Raw genomic sequence first — 19,159 nt, 5'->3', positions numbered from 1 at the left:
TCTCTTTAACAATTTCAGATTGATTTACCATCATAAGCTCACACGTTTCCTAAGCAAGCTCCACAGTTTTCTTGTTTTTGTTTCCACTTGTTATTTATTCTCTTGTTAACCCAGGGGTAAGAACAGTATGTGTGAGACAGACAGCTGTCCCATCTGGACATTTCATCCACCAAACATTATTCTCTTGCCTGTGGCTTCATCATCACTTGTGTTCTCAGGACATGGGCAGAATGCCACCAGATCCTTAGCTGGTATGTCAGATGGGTTATCCCCATCCCAGTTCTTGATATCCCTGTTTCCCCTGAAGCCTCACAAGCTAGGTCTCATGTCCTTTCTCTCATCATTTCTATCTTCCAAATTTCCACCAAGATGACCCATTTCATTACCATATTCAAGGTCTTTTCTAGCCCAAAGTCCCAGACTCTTTCACATTCCTCCTGTAAACCAGCTGTAAAGGCCTAGGACCTTGCATGAAGGTTTATAATACCACCAACTCCACTTTATGTACCAACAACCTTCTGTAGGAGTTACTTGGCTTGTTGTAATCAAATATCCTGACGGTTTTCTTTTGATTCCTGGGTATAGTCCAGCATGGTGGGAAAGTTATGGTGGTATTTTGGAAGATCCTGTTATTAAGGTTGCAGTCCCCCATGACCAGCTGATTCTCGGAGCTTGGCCCAAAATGGAAGACTCCCTTCCCCGAGGGGGACTTTCCCTTCTTGGCCTCACTTTGTCTGGAGAGCATCTGCAGTCCCTAAGCGATGCGCCACAAAAATCCATCCAAATGGTAGCCATCACCTTCTTGCCCCAGCCTATGTATGGTCTGTGGTAAGATGCTCCTGCAGGAGCTGTCAAAAATAGCAGCTCCTATCAAAATGGCAGCACCATGACAGGCTTTCAGCCTGCAGCTGTCACAGGAGCTGTCCAAGGTGGCACATCTCCCTTCCCAATTCAAGGGGGGCTGCCCCTCCAAAGCTGTCCACAATGGCAGCATTTTCTCTCCAGCCTCCCCCAGCAGCTCCACAGAGATGTGCCTCAGAGAAAGCTGGCTGCGGCCAGGAAGGCCTTCCCACCCTAATCCATAGACCTGATGCAGGGAAAAGGGAGTAAAAAAAAGCCACCAATCTCTGAGCAGGAAAAAAAAAAAAAAACACCATTCTTCCAAGCTTCCCACAAAACCCCATCAATTCCTGAGCAGGAAAACCCACCAATCATGAAGCTCCCCAAGCTCAGGACTTGAAATTCCACCAATCCTCACTCTGGAAATTTCTGTCCTGAGAAGCCCCGCCTCCTCAGTAATCATATGTTAAGCACCGCCCCTTTGTCAGGTTCCCTGCTATCTGCTCCCAGGAGCAGAAGGCAGCCATTCCTGAATTCATCCCTCTACACCCTGGACCCTCCAGTAAATCACTTTCATGACATTTTTTTGCCTGGAGTGACTCTGTCATCGGAAGAAGCCAGGAAAAAAAAAAAAAGAAGAAGCAATGAAGAGAAGCAAAGAGGAGTGGGGTTGAGGCTTCTGAGCTCTTCAGCTCAGCTGGGGATACCCTCCTCTGGGAGCAGCAACCCCTCTTCTGAGGAGGCTTCCTCTCAGAGCTGTGTGGTTCCTGAGCTCCCGTGTCTCAGAATGCCCTTCTTTCATTGGAATACTGTCCCACCTCAGAGCTGGAAGGGTCCTAGAAGGTCCCTGGAAGCTCCAGTGTCTGGATGCCCTTCCATGGAGATACCTTCTCTCAGAGCTGTGTGGTTCCTGAGCTTCTGAGTCCTAGAATACCCTCCCATTTGAGCAGAAACATTTACAGGCGTAACATGGGAAGTGTTGATGGGAGGAACAGGAGGAGGGGAAATAATGTAATTATATTATAATCTCAAAAAAAGAGAAGAAGCCTGGCAGTGGTGGCGCACGCCTTTAATCCCAGCACTTTTCTGAGTTCAGGCCAGCCTGGTCTACAGAGTGAGTTCCAGGACAGACAGGACTAAACAGAGAAACCCTGTCTCGGGGAAAAAAAAAGAGAGAGAGAGAGAGAGAGAGAGAGAGAGAGAGAGAGAGAGAGAGAGAGAAGAAAACCTACCTACCCTGCAAGGTTGTTCACAAATTGGACACATTTTTTTTTTGTTTGTTTGCTACTGGACCTTCAGGTAAATCTGTTGGTTTATAAGGGATTACACTAGGCTCCTCCCAGGGACCTAACAATAGCTTATGTCATCACCTGCTGCCATTACCTGCTGCCAGGTCTGGGCTACATATAAAAGGACTACTAGCCACCTGTCTTGGCTCTCTCCCTGTTCCCTCATGTTCCTGGCTAGTCTCTTTCTCTGTTCCCACATATTCTTGGCTGGTCTCTCTCCCCGTTTCTGTCCTTCTCTGTCCCCCTTCTCTGCCCTTATGACTCTGCTCCCATCTGTCTTCTTCTACCCGTCCTCCAGGTCCTCACTCCCTTCCGTTTCCCCAAATAAACCTTTATATCAGATTTGTTACATGGCATGTATACATATAATATACATATAATACATCGCTGTATTATATTTCATAACAAAGTCCTCCACTATGGAAACCCTGGGCATTTCTCTGCCTCTTTTCTATTAACTATTGCGGCTTTGTTGGAGGAAGAGTGTCACTAGGGGGTGGGCTTTGAGGTAGCAGAAACTCAATCTGACCAGTGTGTCACAGTCACTTCCTGCTGCTTTCAGATTCAGATATAGAATTTTCAGCTACCTCTCCAGCACCATGTCTGCCTGCATGCCACCATGCTTCTTGCTATGATGACTAAACCTTTGTAAGCCAGCCACAATTAAATGCTTTCCTTTATAAGAGTTGCAATGGTCATGGTGTCTCTTCCCAGCAACAGAAACCTTAACTAAGTCAGTACCGTACGTCTAAGCTCAGAACTCCTTGACAACTTCGATACTAACAATGTTTTTTAAGTCTTTTCTGAAATATAGGTTCTTATTTTATGTAGTAATTTTAAAATTTATTAGTTCTTAAAATAGAAATTTTCTTGTTATATTTTTATAACCCATGAGCCTATCTTTTAACAATATTTATTTATTATTTATTTATGTATGTGTGTGTGTATGCTCGCACACACTGCCTCTGAGTGTATGTACATACCACTCCATATGTGTAGTGCTCACAACTCCCAGAAAAGTGTGTCAGCTCCCCTGGAACTAGAGCTACAGAGGGTTATGAGCCACCACCATGCAGGTGCTGGGAGTCAAATCTGGGTCCTCTAGAAGAGCAGTCAGTGTTCTTAAGCATAGAGCTATCTCTAGCCCTAAGCACCTGTGTTTCTTGATGAATATGGTAGGCTACCGTAAAATCGAGGATTAAAAAAAAATTAAACAATAGTCATAGCTGCTGACAAAAAAGTAAATGAATGACAGGCTGTTGTGGAGCACACCTTTAATCCCAGCAACGGGGAGGCAGAGGCAGAAGGCAGGGCTCTCTGAGTTCGAGGCCAGCCTGGTCTACAGAGTGAGTTCCAGGACTACCAGGACTAGCAGAGAAACCTTGTCAGAAAAAAAAAAAAAAAGATTCCTATTGGACTTTTCTCTTTTCTACTATAAAATAAGTAAGATTTTTGTAAGATTTTATTTTATTTAAATAACTTTTTAAGAAATGTAAAAGTATTTAATTACCCTTACAAAGCCTGGGGAATCCTGCTTTCTGAGAAGTCAGACTTCATACTATTTTTGTACATATAACAGCCCCCCCCCATTCCCATGCAATTTTGTTAAATTGAAATTTGAGTTTATATGATTGTCCAACTTTTATCTGTAATGTAATTTTTTTCACCTACTTCCCCAAACTAAAGTTTGCTCTATAATACTAAGATAGCTGGACAGATCAAATTGTTACCCACAAATAAAAGTTAGAGTGATTTAGATATTAAGACCAATCTCTCCCAAATGAGAACTAACCACTCTTTATGAGGTTATCATTATAAAGTGAAATTGGCTCTAAAAATCTACCAAAATTAAACAATTTAAACATTTCTAAGCATCCAACAAAACATTTCATAGAGTGAAAATCACTGTAAACACAAGGGAAATAAACATATATGGTAAATTTAGTTTAAAATTACGAGTTTTACCTGACAAATAAACCTGACTTCCTCTCTGCCACATTGACTTCTTGGGCCACACTGCATTCTTGATTATTGTTAAATTTTTTTCATTTTTATATGGGTGCTTTGCTGCATGTATGTAAGTGTACCATGTTTCTCAGTGCTCGTGGAGGCCAGCAGGGCTGTGCTGGACCCCTGGGTCTGGAGTACAAGTGGTCGTCAGACATCACGTGGGTGCTGGGAACTAAACCTGGGTCCTACAGAAGAGCAGTAAATGCCTCTAACCACTGAGCAACCTCTCCAGTCCCATTCTGGATTACTTCAATTGTAAGGTCTAATATCCCCATTATGTTTCATATGTCATATCAGATGTAGGGAGGTGGGAAGAGGGAAAAATCAAACTTGGATCATTATAATTAATAGATGTGTTTTGATTGGACCCAGGTGTTTTTTTTTTTTTTCCATAATGGCTTTACCAGCTACTTCTCTCTTCCCTGAACCCTGGCGTTCTTGCCTACTCATTCTCTTTATCAGATTCTAAGGATGAGCCTTCCACACATTTGACCTCCACATATGTAAAGATGTGGTGCTTGACCAACAGGGGGAGCTGTAAACTGAAGTTCCCAGAAAAAAACAAAACAAAACTGCACCTCAAAAAACATTTTACAGGAGAGAGTGATTAAAATCTCCACAACTAGGGAGAGCTAGGATGTCACAGGTTGGAAGACATGTTTATCTTGGGCTATTTTAGCCGCCTGAAAGGCTATTTATTGCTCATCTCTCTGTACTGGCTGGTTTTGTGTGTCAACTTGATAAAAGCTAGAGTCACTGCAGAGAAAGAAGCATCAGTTGAGGAAATGCCTCCATGAGATCCAGCTGTAAGGCATTTTCTTAATTAGTGATCAATGGGGGAGGCCCCAGCACATTGTGGGTGGTGTCCTGGGTTCTATAAGATGACAAGTTGAGCAAGTCAGGGGAAACAAGCCAGTAAGCAGCACCCCTCCATGGCCTCTGCACCAGCTCCTGCCTCCAGGTTCCTGCCCTGCTTGAGTTCCTGTCCCAACTTCCTTTGGTGATGAACAGTGATGTGGAAGTGTAAGCCGAATAAATCCTGTCCTCCCCGACTTGTTTTTTCAGTCATGGTATTTTGTTCTAGCAATAGAAACACAAACGAAGACAATGACCTAACAGCTTCATATTAGTTAAATCTTTCAGTGACACATAAGCAGACCACTAACTCCCACTAACTAACCCCCAAACTCAGAATTGCCATTAGAGAATTGCCATAAGGCTTTAGAGTAGACACATCCTTGGTTTTCTATCAACAGCCTACTTGATGTTTCTGTCAATTTATCTGCCAGTGTGTTTGTATACACAGTATAAGTGTATGTATACACAGTATAAGTGGTTCTTGTGTATGCACACATGTGTGCAAGTATAAGAATATGCCTGTGTCTGGAGCCTAGAGGTTGATGTCTGTCATGGAACCTAGAGAGCATACCATAGTAAGGCGAGCTGGTCGTCCTGCTACAGAGATCCAGCCTTTTCTGCCTCCTTTGCTTTAGTATTACAGGCATACGTAAACATGCATGGCTTAAAAACTTTTCTTTTCCAAAACAGATGCCTTGGCTTCTTGATGGCAGACTGTTACCTGTAAGTTGATATAAATCTTTCCCTCCCCACGCTGTATGTAGACATGGTGTGTTTTTTTGTTTTGTTTTGTTTTGTTTGTTTGTTTTTGTTTTTCGAGACAGGGTTTTTCTGTATAGCTCTGGCTATCCTGGAACTCACTCTGTAGACCAGGCTGGCCTCGAACTCAGAAATCCGCCTGCCTCTGCCTCCGAAGTGCTGGGATTAAAGGCGTGCGCCACTACCGCCTGGCTAGACATGGTGTTTTATCACAGCAACAGCAATCAAATTACAACATATGGCAAGCATTTTATCAATCTAACCATCTCCCCAGCCCCCTTCGCTAAGTTTTTTTTTTTTTTTTTTCTTTCCCTCCTGGTATATAAAGATGTCATTAAACTGGATAAATTCCAAGTTGGAATTTGTGGTAACTTTAATCTGTGTCTCTAAGCCACGATCACTCATATTTGGCTCAAGAAGAAACTCTTATCTTCTTCGAGTGATAACTATTTTTGTGTTAGGAGTTCAATCTTAACTGAAATGAAAATAACTTTACCCGGCTGGAAGTATACTTGCCTAGTACGTGGAACCCTGAGAACATCATGAAAGACGCAGTCAGATGAAAGAAGAGAAACCTTAAATACAATTAAGTAGTTTATTGTAGTATTTAGAGACAGGTAGAGGTTGTAAAAGGAAAGACCTGGAGTCTTGGGGGTGGGGGGCAGTAATTGCCCTTTAAATCCTGGAGTTCAGAAGTGACTTCAATACAAAATGATCCTCTCTCTTACGGGCGTCTTTTGCTACGCTTACATGGGCTAAATTGGACCGTAGAGATACCGCTTTGCGAAAAATAATCTCCTTGTAGCAGAAACTCCTTGCGTGATGGACTACCAATCCCATCATGCAATGTTCTGAATTCGCGGCGTCTCGGTAAAGACGGCTCCTGCAGCTACCAGTGCACAAGAGCCTTGGAGTTTCTGGCCGCACTGCCGACTGGGTTGGTCCACGTGGTATGTCTATCAGCAGCAACGCACCGCGGCTGAGCGAGGCCCTTTCGCGTGAAGGCGTCAGAAGAGGCGGCCGCCACCTCCCGAGCAGCTCACAGATGGGGCGGAGGCAGCGCGAGGCTTCGCGACGTTTTTACGACAGCGGCTGCCGTGTTCTGCGCTCGTCCTCTCTCCCTTCTCCTCCTCCTCCTCCTCCTCCTCCTCCTCCTCCTCCTCCTCCTCTCTCGGAGGAGCTGTCTGCTGTTGTGTGGCGTCGCTGGTCTGTCGGAGCGGATGGCATCCTGAGTGTTCGTGAGCGCGTGCGGGAGAAGGTGAGGCGCGGGCGCGCGTGGGCGAGGAGCAGAGTCAGCCGTGGCCGCCCCGCGTCGCACCCGCAGCAGCACGCGCGGCCAACCGCGCGCGAGCCGGCGCCCCGGGAGCGCGGGGACAAGGGCGGACGCTGCTCCCCGCCCCCAGCGCGTCCCTCGGCTGTCGCGCGCCCTCGGGGACCGCCCGGCGCTCCCTGGATGTCCCCGGCGCCCGCGCGGGGCCTCCTGCCGTCGCCGCGTGAGGCGGGCCGGTGCTGCGGCCGGCGGGTGTAGTTCGGGGGCTGCGGCTGCCGCGCGGCCCGGTCCCCACCGCGGCCCTCGGCTCCCCGCCCCAGCACCCCGGCCTTGGAGGCTGTGACAATGGACTATGACTTTAAAGTGAAGCTGAGCAGCGAGCGGGAGCGGGTCGAGGACCTGTTTGAATACGAGGGCTGCAAAGTTGGTCGAGGCACTTACGGGCACGTCTACAAGGCGAAGAGGAAAGATGGGTGAGTGTGGTTGTCGCTGTGGGTGTACTAGAGGCTGGGAGGCAGGTACCCGGCCTGGGTGACGGGGTCCCCACTTCCTCTAAGACTGCCTCCGTCCTGGTCAGCCTGCTTTGGGGAGGAAGTGGTGTCCAGGAATCCAGACTCGCAAGAAACCCTTCGTGCAAAAGGGAGAAGGACCTTCTGTCTCATAAGCAGTGTACCTTTGTGTGTGTGTGTATTTCAGTACAGTAGTTTTTTTTAAAAAGATGATTATAAAATGCATGTATGTATATACATACATTTATAATCATCAATGTATGCATTTACATACATACATACATACATACATACATACATACATATATATATTTTTCTTTGATCGATTTATCCGGTAACCTTTATGGAGACTTAACTCATCTGGCTCTGGAGTGATATCCATCAGTCTGGAAAAGAAGCTCTGATCTTTTCCCCTTACCAGTTGTGATCAGTTGATGACCAAATTTGGATTTGATGGGAGAAAGAAGGCAGCGAGTAAATGTGGGTGTTGCTATTCAGGTATCATTACCTGTGAGTTTTTATATAGAACAATGGGGATTTGGTGCAGAGTGGATGGTGTGGGGAAACAAAAAAGCAAGTGACAGATAGGGGCTATGTTGTACAAGCTCTTAAGCAGAATGTATCAGCTGCCAGTGAACTTTTAATCCTTTTGCTTTAAATATTCTCTTCTAGAAACAAAAAATAAATCTATGGCTGGTGATACTCTCAATTTTGCTTCATAAATTGGGGAGAGTGAATGAGCTCACTTCCCTTTAGTCAGTAGAAGTGTCTGGCATTGTAATATTGCCAGAAGGGAAAGTACTTCTTAGTTTGGGAGAAAATATTTAATAATTTCCCATTTCCTTCTTGTACAAATAGATATTATCTCTGCCTTTGACACTAGGAAATTACTGGGAAGATTAGCATAGCTTATTATATAATTTTTTTGATTTATTAGAAACAGCTTTCTTTGAGCATCTGTTATTTGGCTAGTTGCTATTTCACTGCTTGGAAAATGACTTTTTTCATCTTCACAGGAGTGCATATTCAGAATTGCATTAGCACTATAAATGAAACCACTGAAGAGTAAGTTCTTGTCGAGGGAGCTTATTTATAAATACTCTCGCAGTATTTATAATGAAATGAAAAATAATGAAAAAGGAAGTGTCTGTTTATTAAACACTTTGCTTTACTGGAATACCTTCCCACCTTATGATGTATTTCCGTGCTTTTGTGCAACAGTGAAACCATGTAGCTAGTGGGTGGGAAACTTGATGTTCTGGGTGCCCTGTGGATTTAAAAGCACCTTTTAGCAGAATGCATAAAGCAGTGACATCCAGAGCCCTTGTTTATTCTTGTCTTAACTAGATTTGTGTTATCAGCATTTTATTAATGAATTATAAAGAAATCATCCAAATTAATTTCCTGCATAATAATTTCAAAAGGGTTAAAGCATCTTCCGTTCCTCAGTGTTAATTAGTTTGGGACATGGTCATAAAATCTTCACCCCCAAGACATTTGATATTATAGTACATTAGACCAGTGTGTCATTTTTATTTTTAAAAATGCGAGTGGTTTTTATATTTTATTCTTGTAAAAGTAGCCAATTTTAGTTTCATAAATTGCCCGTTTAAGCTAATAAAAACTATCCAAATGTGTTTGAGTGTGGTCTGTTTTTTTAAGTATATAATGTGTATAGAGGCAGATACTTTAAACACCTTTTACATCTTGATGATCAGGTTTTCATTTAGGCTAAGAATAATTTCAGAAGAAATTATATTGCTTAAAATAGCTGGTGTTAGTGTGTATTTCTTACTCATTTATGGCAATTGCAAATGAGTATTTGCATTTGGGGGAATTGTTTTTTAAGCTGTAATCCTTTGGGTTTGTTTTCCAGCAACCTTTAATGATTCTGTTTATTGTGATGAACTAAATTATTATTTTTTTTTTTGTAGTGAATCAAATGTCAAGAGAGTTTTAGAATTGGAACAGTTTTGTTTTCCACAGGGATTATTTTTCAGTTTGGTTTGTTTATAAGGTCAAACTAGTAATGTGCTACATTGTATTTATGACTTATTTCAGTGAAGCATAATTTTATGCATTTTTAGACTTGGTATAATATAATTTGTGGCTGTTTTAATCTTTTATAGTAAGATGATCAAGTCATTTGCTTTTGGTATTGATTTACTTTCAAATTAAATGGTATATTCTGTCACTGAGATGTCATAGTCCTCAAGGAACTTGGACAGGCAATAACACTTAGAGAATCTGGAGCCCTGCAGTAAAATTAAAAAACAGGGATACGTTTGCTTGGACATATTTGGTTGTTAAAATGAATACATGAAAATTTTTTCTGGCTGTCCAGTAAACAGAATATGAGGTAAAAGAATTTAGACTAGAGGAATTAGCTTGTTGAGTTATTCAAGTTTAGGAAATTGCTTGATAATTTTGGCATAATGAGTTAGTAACACCACCTTTCTTGTATATGACATGCCAGATAAAAAAGCCAGCATCATAAAGAGTAAAGGGGGTGGGGAAATACTCTGTTTTAAGCATGACTATGTACAGAGATAAAGGGCCACTTATAATCATGCTAATTTCAGGTTTTGATAGAGTGTAAGTCCACACTGTATATCTTGAAATTAATTCTGTGTGTGTGTGTGTGTGTGGGGGGGGTGGTTTTTCAAGACAGGGTCTCACTATGTAGCCCTGGAACTCTGTAGACCAGGCAGGCCGCAAACTCAGAGTCCACCTGCCTCTGCCTCCCAACCAATAGGATTAAAGATGTGCACCACCACTAATTCATTCTTAAATGTGCCATAAATAGTGTCCTTTATTTCTGAACACCAAAAGAGTACTCCATGGGAGGCAGAGGGTGTGGGGAGGGCTTGGCAAGGAAGGGATGAGTATGTGGGTCGTTTCTTAAGTCAGTTGTATTTCCTTTTAAAGAATGGAGGCAACCAAATATAAGTTTGCAAGAATAGAAAATTTTTTAAGACAAAACTTGTTTTTAAGATTTTATGTTCTCGATATAGTCACTGGATATTTGTACAATTATAAAATTAATTTGCCTTGAAGTGGTGCTGTATGCTTGTAATGCTAGTTAAGTTGGGGAATTTGACAGTTTAGGCCATCCTGGACTACATAGCAGTACTCTGAGGTAGATGGACTAAAAGTTTTTTGGAAAAACACCACAAAACTAATTTTTTTCCTTATTTTTAGGTGTGTGGTTTTTTTTGTTGTTGTTTGTATAACTGTGTACTCTGACAGCAGACCATAGCCTTGAACTCATCTGCTTGCCTCTACTTCTTGTCCTGAGACTTGGACACCATGCCTGATCCCACAGAAGTATTCCTACTCTGTTAATAGTCATGTTCAGTGAGCCAAGGAATATAGAAGAGAGAGGGAAGGAGAGAGAGAGAGAGAGAGAGAAACAGAAAAAGAAAACTTTGTGGAAGATCTAGAAATTTACTGATAAATTTACTGAGAGGGGACAAGCATAATGTTTTCGGTGCATGTCTTACCTATGTGGCATTGAGTGGTACATTTTTAGCTCCCATTTTTGGTCATTTTCAGATTTGAGCTTAGAATCCATGCTTTTCTTTTCTTTTCTTTTCTTTTCTTTTCTTTTCTTTTCTTTTCTTTTCTTTTTGTTTGCTTGTTTGCTTAGTTGTAGGGTTGGCAAGCTGGTTTAATTTGGAACTTGCTCATGTGAGCTTTACTTTGACTGAGTCTTCCAAGTTTTGAAAAACTCATTTACTGATCTATTCAGCAGATATGTAGTGGGTCTGTGTGCCACTGTTGGAAGCATTGGGAAGGCAAGCAGAGTGAAACATTGCGTTATTTGGGGAAATATCTACTAAAGAAAAGAAGCTTGTCAAAAATGATAGCAATTTAATAAGCACTGTAATGTTACTTGTAATGCAGGGAAGGAAGCTCTGAGTTACTTTGGGATTTTATGGGAAAACTCTTGAAGACACCAGTATTTAGTTGACTGTTGGAAGATGTGAAGAGCTCATCAGACGGTCATCTAGAGAGGAATAGGAAAAGTATGCGTTTTATTGTTTCCTGCAAAGCCCTGTGGGGGTGGGCTTTTCTTTGCTGTGCTTTTCTGGTTTACTTTCTTTTCTAGTTTCTTTTGTGCTCTTGCTGTATGTAGTAGTAGTTCCAGCCCAACCAATGTTCTCTTCTCCCACCAGCTGGGAAAAAGTCTCTGTTATTTTTGTCAGTGGGAATAGAGTTATCCTCATGGACCAAGTAGCTTATTTGTATATTTGTAGCAGCTTCCCATGAAAGGGCTGTTGACCATGAAGTCCAGGCAGCCTCTCCGATGCAGGCGTTTGATTCAGGAATTTCTCCTTTGTATGGAGCTGCAACGAAGAGCCCAGCTTTGCCTGTGGCTCTGGATAACAGGTTGTTCTGCTCCGGCTTTGCCTCCACAGAGAGTTGGAGCTTGGTTTGTAACTTTTTTTCATTGTTTTTTAATCATGTGATTGTGTGTGGGTATGTAATCCTGACGTGGAGATCAGAAGAGGGCATCTGGAGTTACAGATGGTTGTGAGCCACTGTATGGTGCTAGGAATGAACCTGAGTCCTCTGCAGGAGCAGAACTGCCTCTTAGTTGCTGAACTGTCTATCTACCCAACCTCCTATTTTGACCTTAATACTTGACTTCTTGGTGTCAGTGATTTTTCAGGAGTCATTAAAACAGTTATCAGAAGACCCAAACTGGGCCAGTGAGATGGTCGACCAGGTTAAGAATGCCTGCCATGCAAGCTTGACCTAAGTTCCAGCTTCAGAACCCATAGTGGAAAGAAATAACTGACTTCTTGAAGTTGTCCTTCATCTTCACATGAAGCACATGCACCACGTGCACGCAACAGTTCGCGCGCGCGCGCGCGCACGCGCGCGCGCACACACACACACACACACACACACACACACACACACACACACACAAATAAAAGATTTAAAAATTTAAGGTCTCTAAACAAGCCCCTGCTGTCCTAAGCTGCCTTGATATAATCTTGAGATCCACTGAAGCAGGAAAATTGCTGGAAATTCTGTAAGAATTGAGGTGTGTTCTGATCTATAAAATCCAACCTTCTCACTGTATGTACAGGCTGTGTAGCCATTAACACTGTTAATGTTCCTGAACATTTCAAAAAGCGTCCATTACCAGTTATTCCATATCTCTCCTCTCTTGCAGCTCCTGTTTGTGTTTCTGAGGGTTAAATTATATTGCATTATGTGCATACACTACACTCACCAGTTGGACATTTGAATTGTTTCCACTTTGGGGTTGTTATGAATATGCTATTATAAATGTTCACATATGAGTTACTCTGGATGTGTTTTCAGTTCTTTTAGGCATAAACCTGGGATTGGAACTTCTGAGTCACCCAGAGCAGCTGGACACCCAGCTGAGGTGTCTGTAAACTTGTTTAGGACCAGTGTCTGCTTTTGTGTGCAAGGCTGTATTAGGTTGGCTTTGGCCAGGGCAGTGGTCACACCGTGTGGTTTGTCACAGTGACTGAAGTAGTATGCCCTTACAGGTGCTTCTGTCAGTGCAGAGCATTCGATCTCTCAGGCAGTAACCCCCACCCCACCCCTGCTGAGATGGCTCTTGACATGTAGCCTTACAGCATCTCAAGATCTCCTCACTTAGTAACCACAAAACAGTTTGCCCTGCATTGGCTTATTCTGTAACTACTTGAGTGTACCTGTAGTTAATGCTTGTATATCTTTTGGGGTTTTCAGTGAGTATTTATGGGTGAAAGGGTGTAAATTTCTTCTAGGGCAGCAGTTGACCTACGCTGTTGGCACGTGGCCAAATGGTGACAGGTGTGTGTATGTGTGTATACACCTGAAATTCATATTTGCCAATCGTTGACTGTTGCAGCAGTTAAGAATTTAAGGCATATTAGAGGAGAGTAGAAATGGAGTGCCTTCTAAAAATAGCAAGAGAAGCTAAGGTGGCTGGGCTGGCTATGTGAGTACTCTGAGCAGAGCTGGAAAAAACAAAAGCAAAGGAAAACTTTAGAGTCCAAGTGGGGTTTTCAAGTTCTTTGAAACACAGCCACTGAGACCGTTAGTGTTTTTTGAAATAATACTTTACAAATGAGTTTGCTTAAATGAACTCATTCAGAACTCATACTTCTGAATTTAAGAGATATAATTGATTTTTGAACCCATGTTGCCATTGAATTTGTGGTTTGTTATTCTTCCATGTGATTGATTATTTAGATTGACTACTACTCAGTTACACATTTCCCTAAAATCTGTAACATCATTGTAGACCTTGAATTAACAGCTAGTATAAAGAAGAACTCTGGGCCTCTACCAGATGTTGGATCTATACCCAGATTGTATACATGTCTAGAGCACTAAAGGAGTTTAACAGGAAGAAAACTTGTCAGTATTGTAGTTGCTAGTTACTAAGTATTTGAAGAAGATAGGGAGTAGTTAGTGAAGCATTTTTATGACTTGAAGGTTTCTGTTTTAAGGAAAGCCCGTGAATCATGGAGGTTTGAAGTCACAGGATAGATACATTTGTAATGCTTGTTTTCACTGTGGTAGCTTCACCCAGTGCTTTAACAGATGACTCAGTTTCCAAATTGAATTTCTACCTGATTCCAAGGAAGATGTCAAGCACAGAGCCAGATACACTCTTTTCACTGACAGCAATTTTAAGAGTAAAATTACACAAGTTAATTATTTGGCAGTTCATTTTGGTTTCTCTTTAGCTGAAGTTCTTTCTGTACATTTGGTTCCTATAATATGTTTGGTAGTGATTATTCTCTAGGTTCTAATCTTGGGTCATATACCCTTAATTCTTGAGGAAATTTACAGACTTCTGAGGAGTGCAGGCAGTTCCAGTGGGAAGCTGCAAACAGTTAATCTTATAAATTGCCATGGAGGTACCCAATCTACTCTTAGGGTTTCAAGGGTGACATTTCAGGTGATTAGAAGCTATGCTAGTACATAGTCAGTGGTTACTGGGGAGGAGACAGGTGGCATCAATTTTGGATGGGCAGTGACTATTTGAGAATAGGGATTGGAAAGTTACAGTGTTGCTGGATAGGTGGCATCAGTTGTGGCCCAGGGTTATTTCTTCTTTTCCTCATTCCTTCCCTCTTCTTCCTCCTCCTCCTCCTCCTTTGCCTGCCCCTTCCTTCCTTCCTTCCTTCCTTCCTTCCTTCCTTCCTTCCTTCCTTCCTTCTTTCTTTTTTGAGACAAGGTTTGTCTGTGTAGCCCTGGCTGTCTTAGAACTTATTCTATAGACTGCCTCTATTTCCTGAGTGCTGGGATTAAACCACCACTACTTGGTCTCCTCTTTGCTTTTTGACAAGGTCTTGCCACATAGTCCAGGCTGTCCTCTCAGTCTTCCATCATCTCCCAGTTGTCCAGCCAGTGTCTCAAGTGCTGGAATTATATCTATAGGTATGTGCCACAATGCCTCACTCGGAATTTCTTCACTTGGGAGGAGTTGTAGTCTGATTGAAGGAAGTACTAGTCAAGTTGTTTCATGAGATTTTTGAGGTAGTTTTGGAATCTTGTGAGTTAGTTATATGGAAAAAGACTAATGTTCCCACCTTTAGAGATGCTGAGTAGCATATGCAGAAGTGTGAAGGAGAGGCTTGGTAAGGTGAAACAATTGGTACAGTCCCAATGCTGATCCTACAGAGGAGGTGGTGGGAAGATGGGCATTTAAAAAAAAACTTGGGAGGGGCTGGAGAGATGGCTGCTCTTTCAGAAGACCCTGGTTTAATTCCCAGCACCCATATGGCAGCTCACAACTGTCTATAAATCAAGTTCCCTTGGATCTGACTCACCCACACAGACATACTTGCAGGCCAAAGACCATTGCATATAAAGTAAAAATAAATGAATTTTTGTTGTTGCTGTTGGAGACATATTTGTGTTTTGGATTTTGTACTTTCTTCTGAGGTAGTGGGAACCATTTGTGGGCTTTTAAGCAGAGAGGGATAGCCTGTTTACAGAGATGGTTTGGTAAATGACTATAGGAAACTGTGCTTAGGAAACTGTAATAATCTAGATGTGGCATGGTGGTGGCTTGGGTCAGGGAGTGAGGGCAAGAATCAGTAGCACTAGTTGATTTATTAGATGTGGCGGAAAGATTAGGGAAGTCAAGGATAAGGCTGTAGTTACCATATGATATGGATAGCCAAGACAGTAAAAGAGAGCAGACTTGGTGAAGGTGATGAATGCAGTTTTAATATGTTGAATTTTAGGTACCTATCAAACATCCAAGAAGAAATGTCTGTTACAGATACATCTAGTGCCCCAAAGAAGGATCCAGAAATAGTCTTTGGAATTAACCAAATACTTGAGGTAGTAGCCTCCAGTGACAGTGGATTGCTTAGAGAGTAGAGCCAGAACAGCACTCAGGATGAATTGTTGAGAAGAAAATGTTTACTCTTGAAGCCAAGAAACTGATTCTAAAGAAGAAACTATCCAAAGACCCCTGATTGTGCAGCACGAATGTTGAGGCATATTATTGACTGTAACTAGAAGTCCAAAGAAGTAGAAACATTGTAGAATCATAATATTCAGAGAGAGTGTATGTTTATAGGAGTGACAGATACTCAGATCAGGACCCTTTTCTAACTTGAGGGCAAAGGAGAGAACAAGTTGTCTAGGTTGACTTAACATATTTTAAACAAATTAAAAAGCTCATCTAAAGTGACACTGAAGTTTAAATAATACCCTGCATCTTGGGTTTTGTTCTGGATATTCTGATACTTCATAGTGGTATTCTCTGGATATGACTTGCTTGAAATCAGGGCAATTCTGATGACACAAGACTCTGAGATCATCACTGGATGGGGCCTATTAACATTTCCTCCTGGAGGAGGAGAACTCTGAAGGCCCTGGAGCCTCTCCCCTCCCTGGGGGGGGGGGGTTCTTGAGTGGTACAGTTACAGGTAAATTGCTTTATGTGCCTGTAAGTAACTGCAATTAAACCCATTAGTTTACCAAACTAGACCTGAGTAGGATAATTTATTTGATATGTTGTTGCCCTCCTGTCTGGAGTAAACAGAATTAGACTTTTCAGTAGAAGTCATGCAACACTTGGGCTTCCAGGGGCTGGATAGAAACCAAGATGAGATTGGAGGGCAGAAACATGCCACCAATGCTAAGCTGTTTTAGGATTGAGCATCCGAGTGGGTATAGGATTGTGTGTCCATTTCCATGTGGCATAGAGTGATATCCCTTCTCCATGTGGTATAGAATGGTGTCCCTTCTCCATGTGGTATAGACTGATATCCTTTCTTGCTGTATTAATAACCTCTGTTGTGAGTGATTAAGACATGCAGATGAAGATGGAGAATTGGGGAAGTCTGGGTGCCTCTCAAGCCTATTGATGAACATGAGGATGTCTCAGATGGCTGAGAACTTGAAATCCATGGAAGCGTCTAGCATATGTGGGATGAGATTCTAAGGAAGCCGTGGCAGCAGTTGCATTACTTCAGCTATGGGTGATGGTGACAAGGCATGCAACTAAGGCTCGCTGTGCCAGAAAGAACGTGCTCATGCAAGGGAGGAATCCACAGGACACAGTTTGATCTGTTGATACAGTGGATGGAGTAGACTTGCCATGTCCTATGACTGGGAGTGGGCAAGGAGGAACTTATACAGTAGATATGCTAAAGAGCTCCTCTTGGGATCAAAAAATTTGGAGTACATAGTGTCAGCATTTTGGGGTGGAGGTAAAGGAGGTACAGCTCTCCACTGTCACTCTCAGCAGACCAAGTCATTTGCCTAGAGCTTTAGGGCCCTCAACTTAGACCAAACTAGGATTCATGGCTGTGATGCTAAAAATAATTTCAGGATTAGCCAACATGAAACAAAGTTGGAGATTGCTTTAAAGCTATTTTAGTATAGGCTTGAGAAAGAGGATTAGGAGAAAAAGGTGTTCAGAGGAAAGTCAAACATACCCAAGTATGGATAGGCTCTTCAAGGGAGAGTTGCAGCTCATGGTTTCTACAATGATCATATATAGGATTATGGTGATGCTTAAAGGCACTGTCTTATTACTGAGCCGTTCCTGGGGGGCCCCTGAGATAATTGCAGTCAACAAGGTAAAAGTTTAGCCCCCAGGGGTACTGGGAAGAGGCATATCTTTACTGTTAACAGCAAAGTCTGGGGGAAAGACATAAGACTCTACCTAAGGTCACATACACTTAACGTGGCTCACTGCTGTTTTAATATAAAATATCTATATATGAAGGAATTTCAGATTGTACTGGAATACTTATTTCCCTGCTATTGAGAACCTTTATCAGTCTCTGGGATGACAGACATAGTCCTTTCCTCTCATGTTCTTGTAATTTCTGTTTCTTTCCTGCCTCAATAGGAATATTTAAAGAGTGAAGAGAATGAAAATGAGGTAAAAGTGCTAGCTAGCAAGGAACTGAGTGTGAAAGAGGCAGTATGTAGTGCCCAGTTCCTGGACCCAATAAGAAGACTGGTCACCCCAGAGTTAAGAAGGAAGCTAATTGAGCAGGAACCTTGGTACACATAAGTGCTTTGGTGAGACCCATGGTGGATCATGATCTTTACAAGGTGGGAGAGGCTCTGGAAGTGACTTATCCTGGCATGTGAATTGGGTTAGTAAAATGTTAAAGCTCTGAGGCAGAGATGAGGAAAAGGAGATAAAAGGTCCTGCTTGGTCAGAGCCTAGCATGGCTGTCCTCTGAGAGACTCTACCCAGCAGCTGACTGAGACAGATGAAGATACCCATAGCCAAACATTGGACAGAGGTTGGGGACCCCTGTGGAAGAGTTAGGGGAAGGATTGAAGGCTCTGACGGTGATGGCAACCTTACAGGAAGACCAAAAGTGTCAACTAGCCTGGAACCCTGGGAGCCCCCAGAGTCTGAGCTACCAAGCACATATGTAGCAGAGGGCTCTCTTATCAGGCCTCAGTGGGAGAGGATGTACCTAATCCTGCAGACTTGATGCATCAGGGTGGGATACCTGGGGGCACCCTCTCAAGAGATGAAAGGAAATGAGGGGGGACATGGGAAGAAATTCTGGAAGAGGAACTGGGGTGGGCAGCATTTGAGATGTAAATACATAAATAAATTTTAAAAAATGAAAATAAACTGGGAACAAAAAAGGGAGTCTTGCTTGGGTTACTTAAAAGCAGATGTGGAAAGATTTTGAGTAACTGGAGTTCCTAGGGAAAAATTGACAGAAAGCCCAATGCAGAGCATGTGGATTTCTGGAAGACTTTAAAGTTCTCCACTTTGTTGCTTAGGAGAAAGATCTGCTAGGTCAGAAACTGTCCCGCCCACTCCCCCAGCGGGATGGCCAAGGTGTCATTTGTCTCCTTGGTTTCAGGTGGCCCCTAGAGCATTATGTGTACTATAGACAGATGTGGAGCAAGAGCAATATGCACGTGAGAATGTTTGTGTCTCCTAAGGATAGGTTGGATGGATAAGTGTGTTGTGTACATTTCCTGCCTTCAGGAAGCATACTAGAAGTGGAAATTGTTCCCCCAGATCAGCAACCAGGCGTCAGTTACCATGGAGAGGCATGGGGTGTTGGGTACTATGCTAGGGAACTGGCTTTAGAGGCAGGCACAGCACATAGAGCCTTATATATTTTCATAAAAAT

At 42.7% G+C, this 19,159-nt stretch overlaps 1 protein-coding gene across 3 annotated transcripts in view; it reads left to right on the top strand.

Annotated features, from left to right (window-relative positions):
• Positions 1–7,357: 7,357 nt before the first annotated feature.
• Positions 7,358–19,159, top strand: part of Cdk8 (cyclin dependent kinase 8) — a 70,738-nt gene continuing 58,936 nt past the window's right edge. For all 3 annotated transcript variants that reach the window (XM_076923410.1, XM_076923409.1, XM_076923408.1), the window contains exon 1: positions 7,358–7,499. In XM_076923410.1, the coding sequence (XP_076779525.1) occupies positions 7,372–7,499 (128 nt within the window). In that variant the 5' untranslated portion in view covers positions 7,358–7,371. The remainder of the gene's footprint in view (positions 7,500–19,159) is intronic.

This window comes from Arvicanthis niloticus, chromosome 24 (assembly GCF_011762505.2).
Source record: "Arvicanthis niloticus isolate mArvNil1 chromosome 24, mArvNil1.pat.X, whole genome shotgun sequence".
Lineage (NCBI taxonomy): Eukaryota > Metazoa > Chordata > Mammalia > Rodentia > Muridae > Arvicanthis > Arvicanthis niloticus.
Note: the sequence above shows the minus strand (reverse complement) of the source record. Positions and strands in the feature narration are given on the sequence as shown.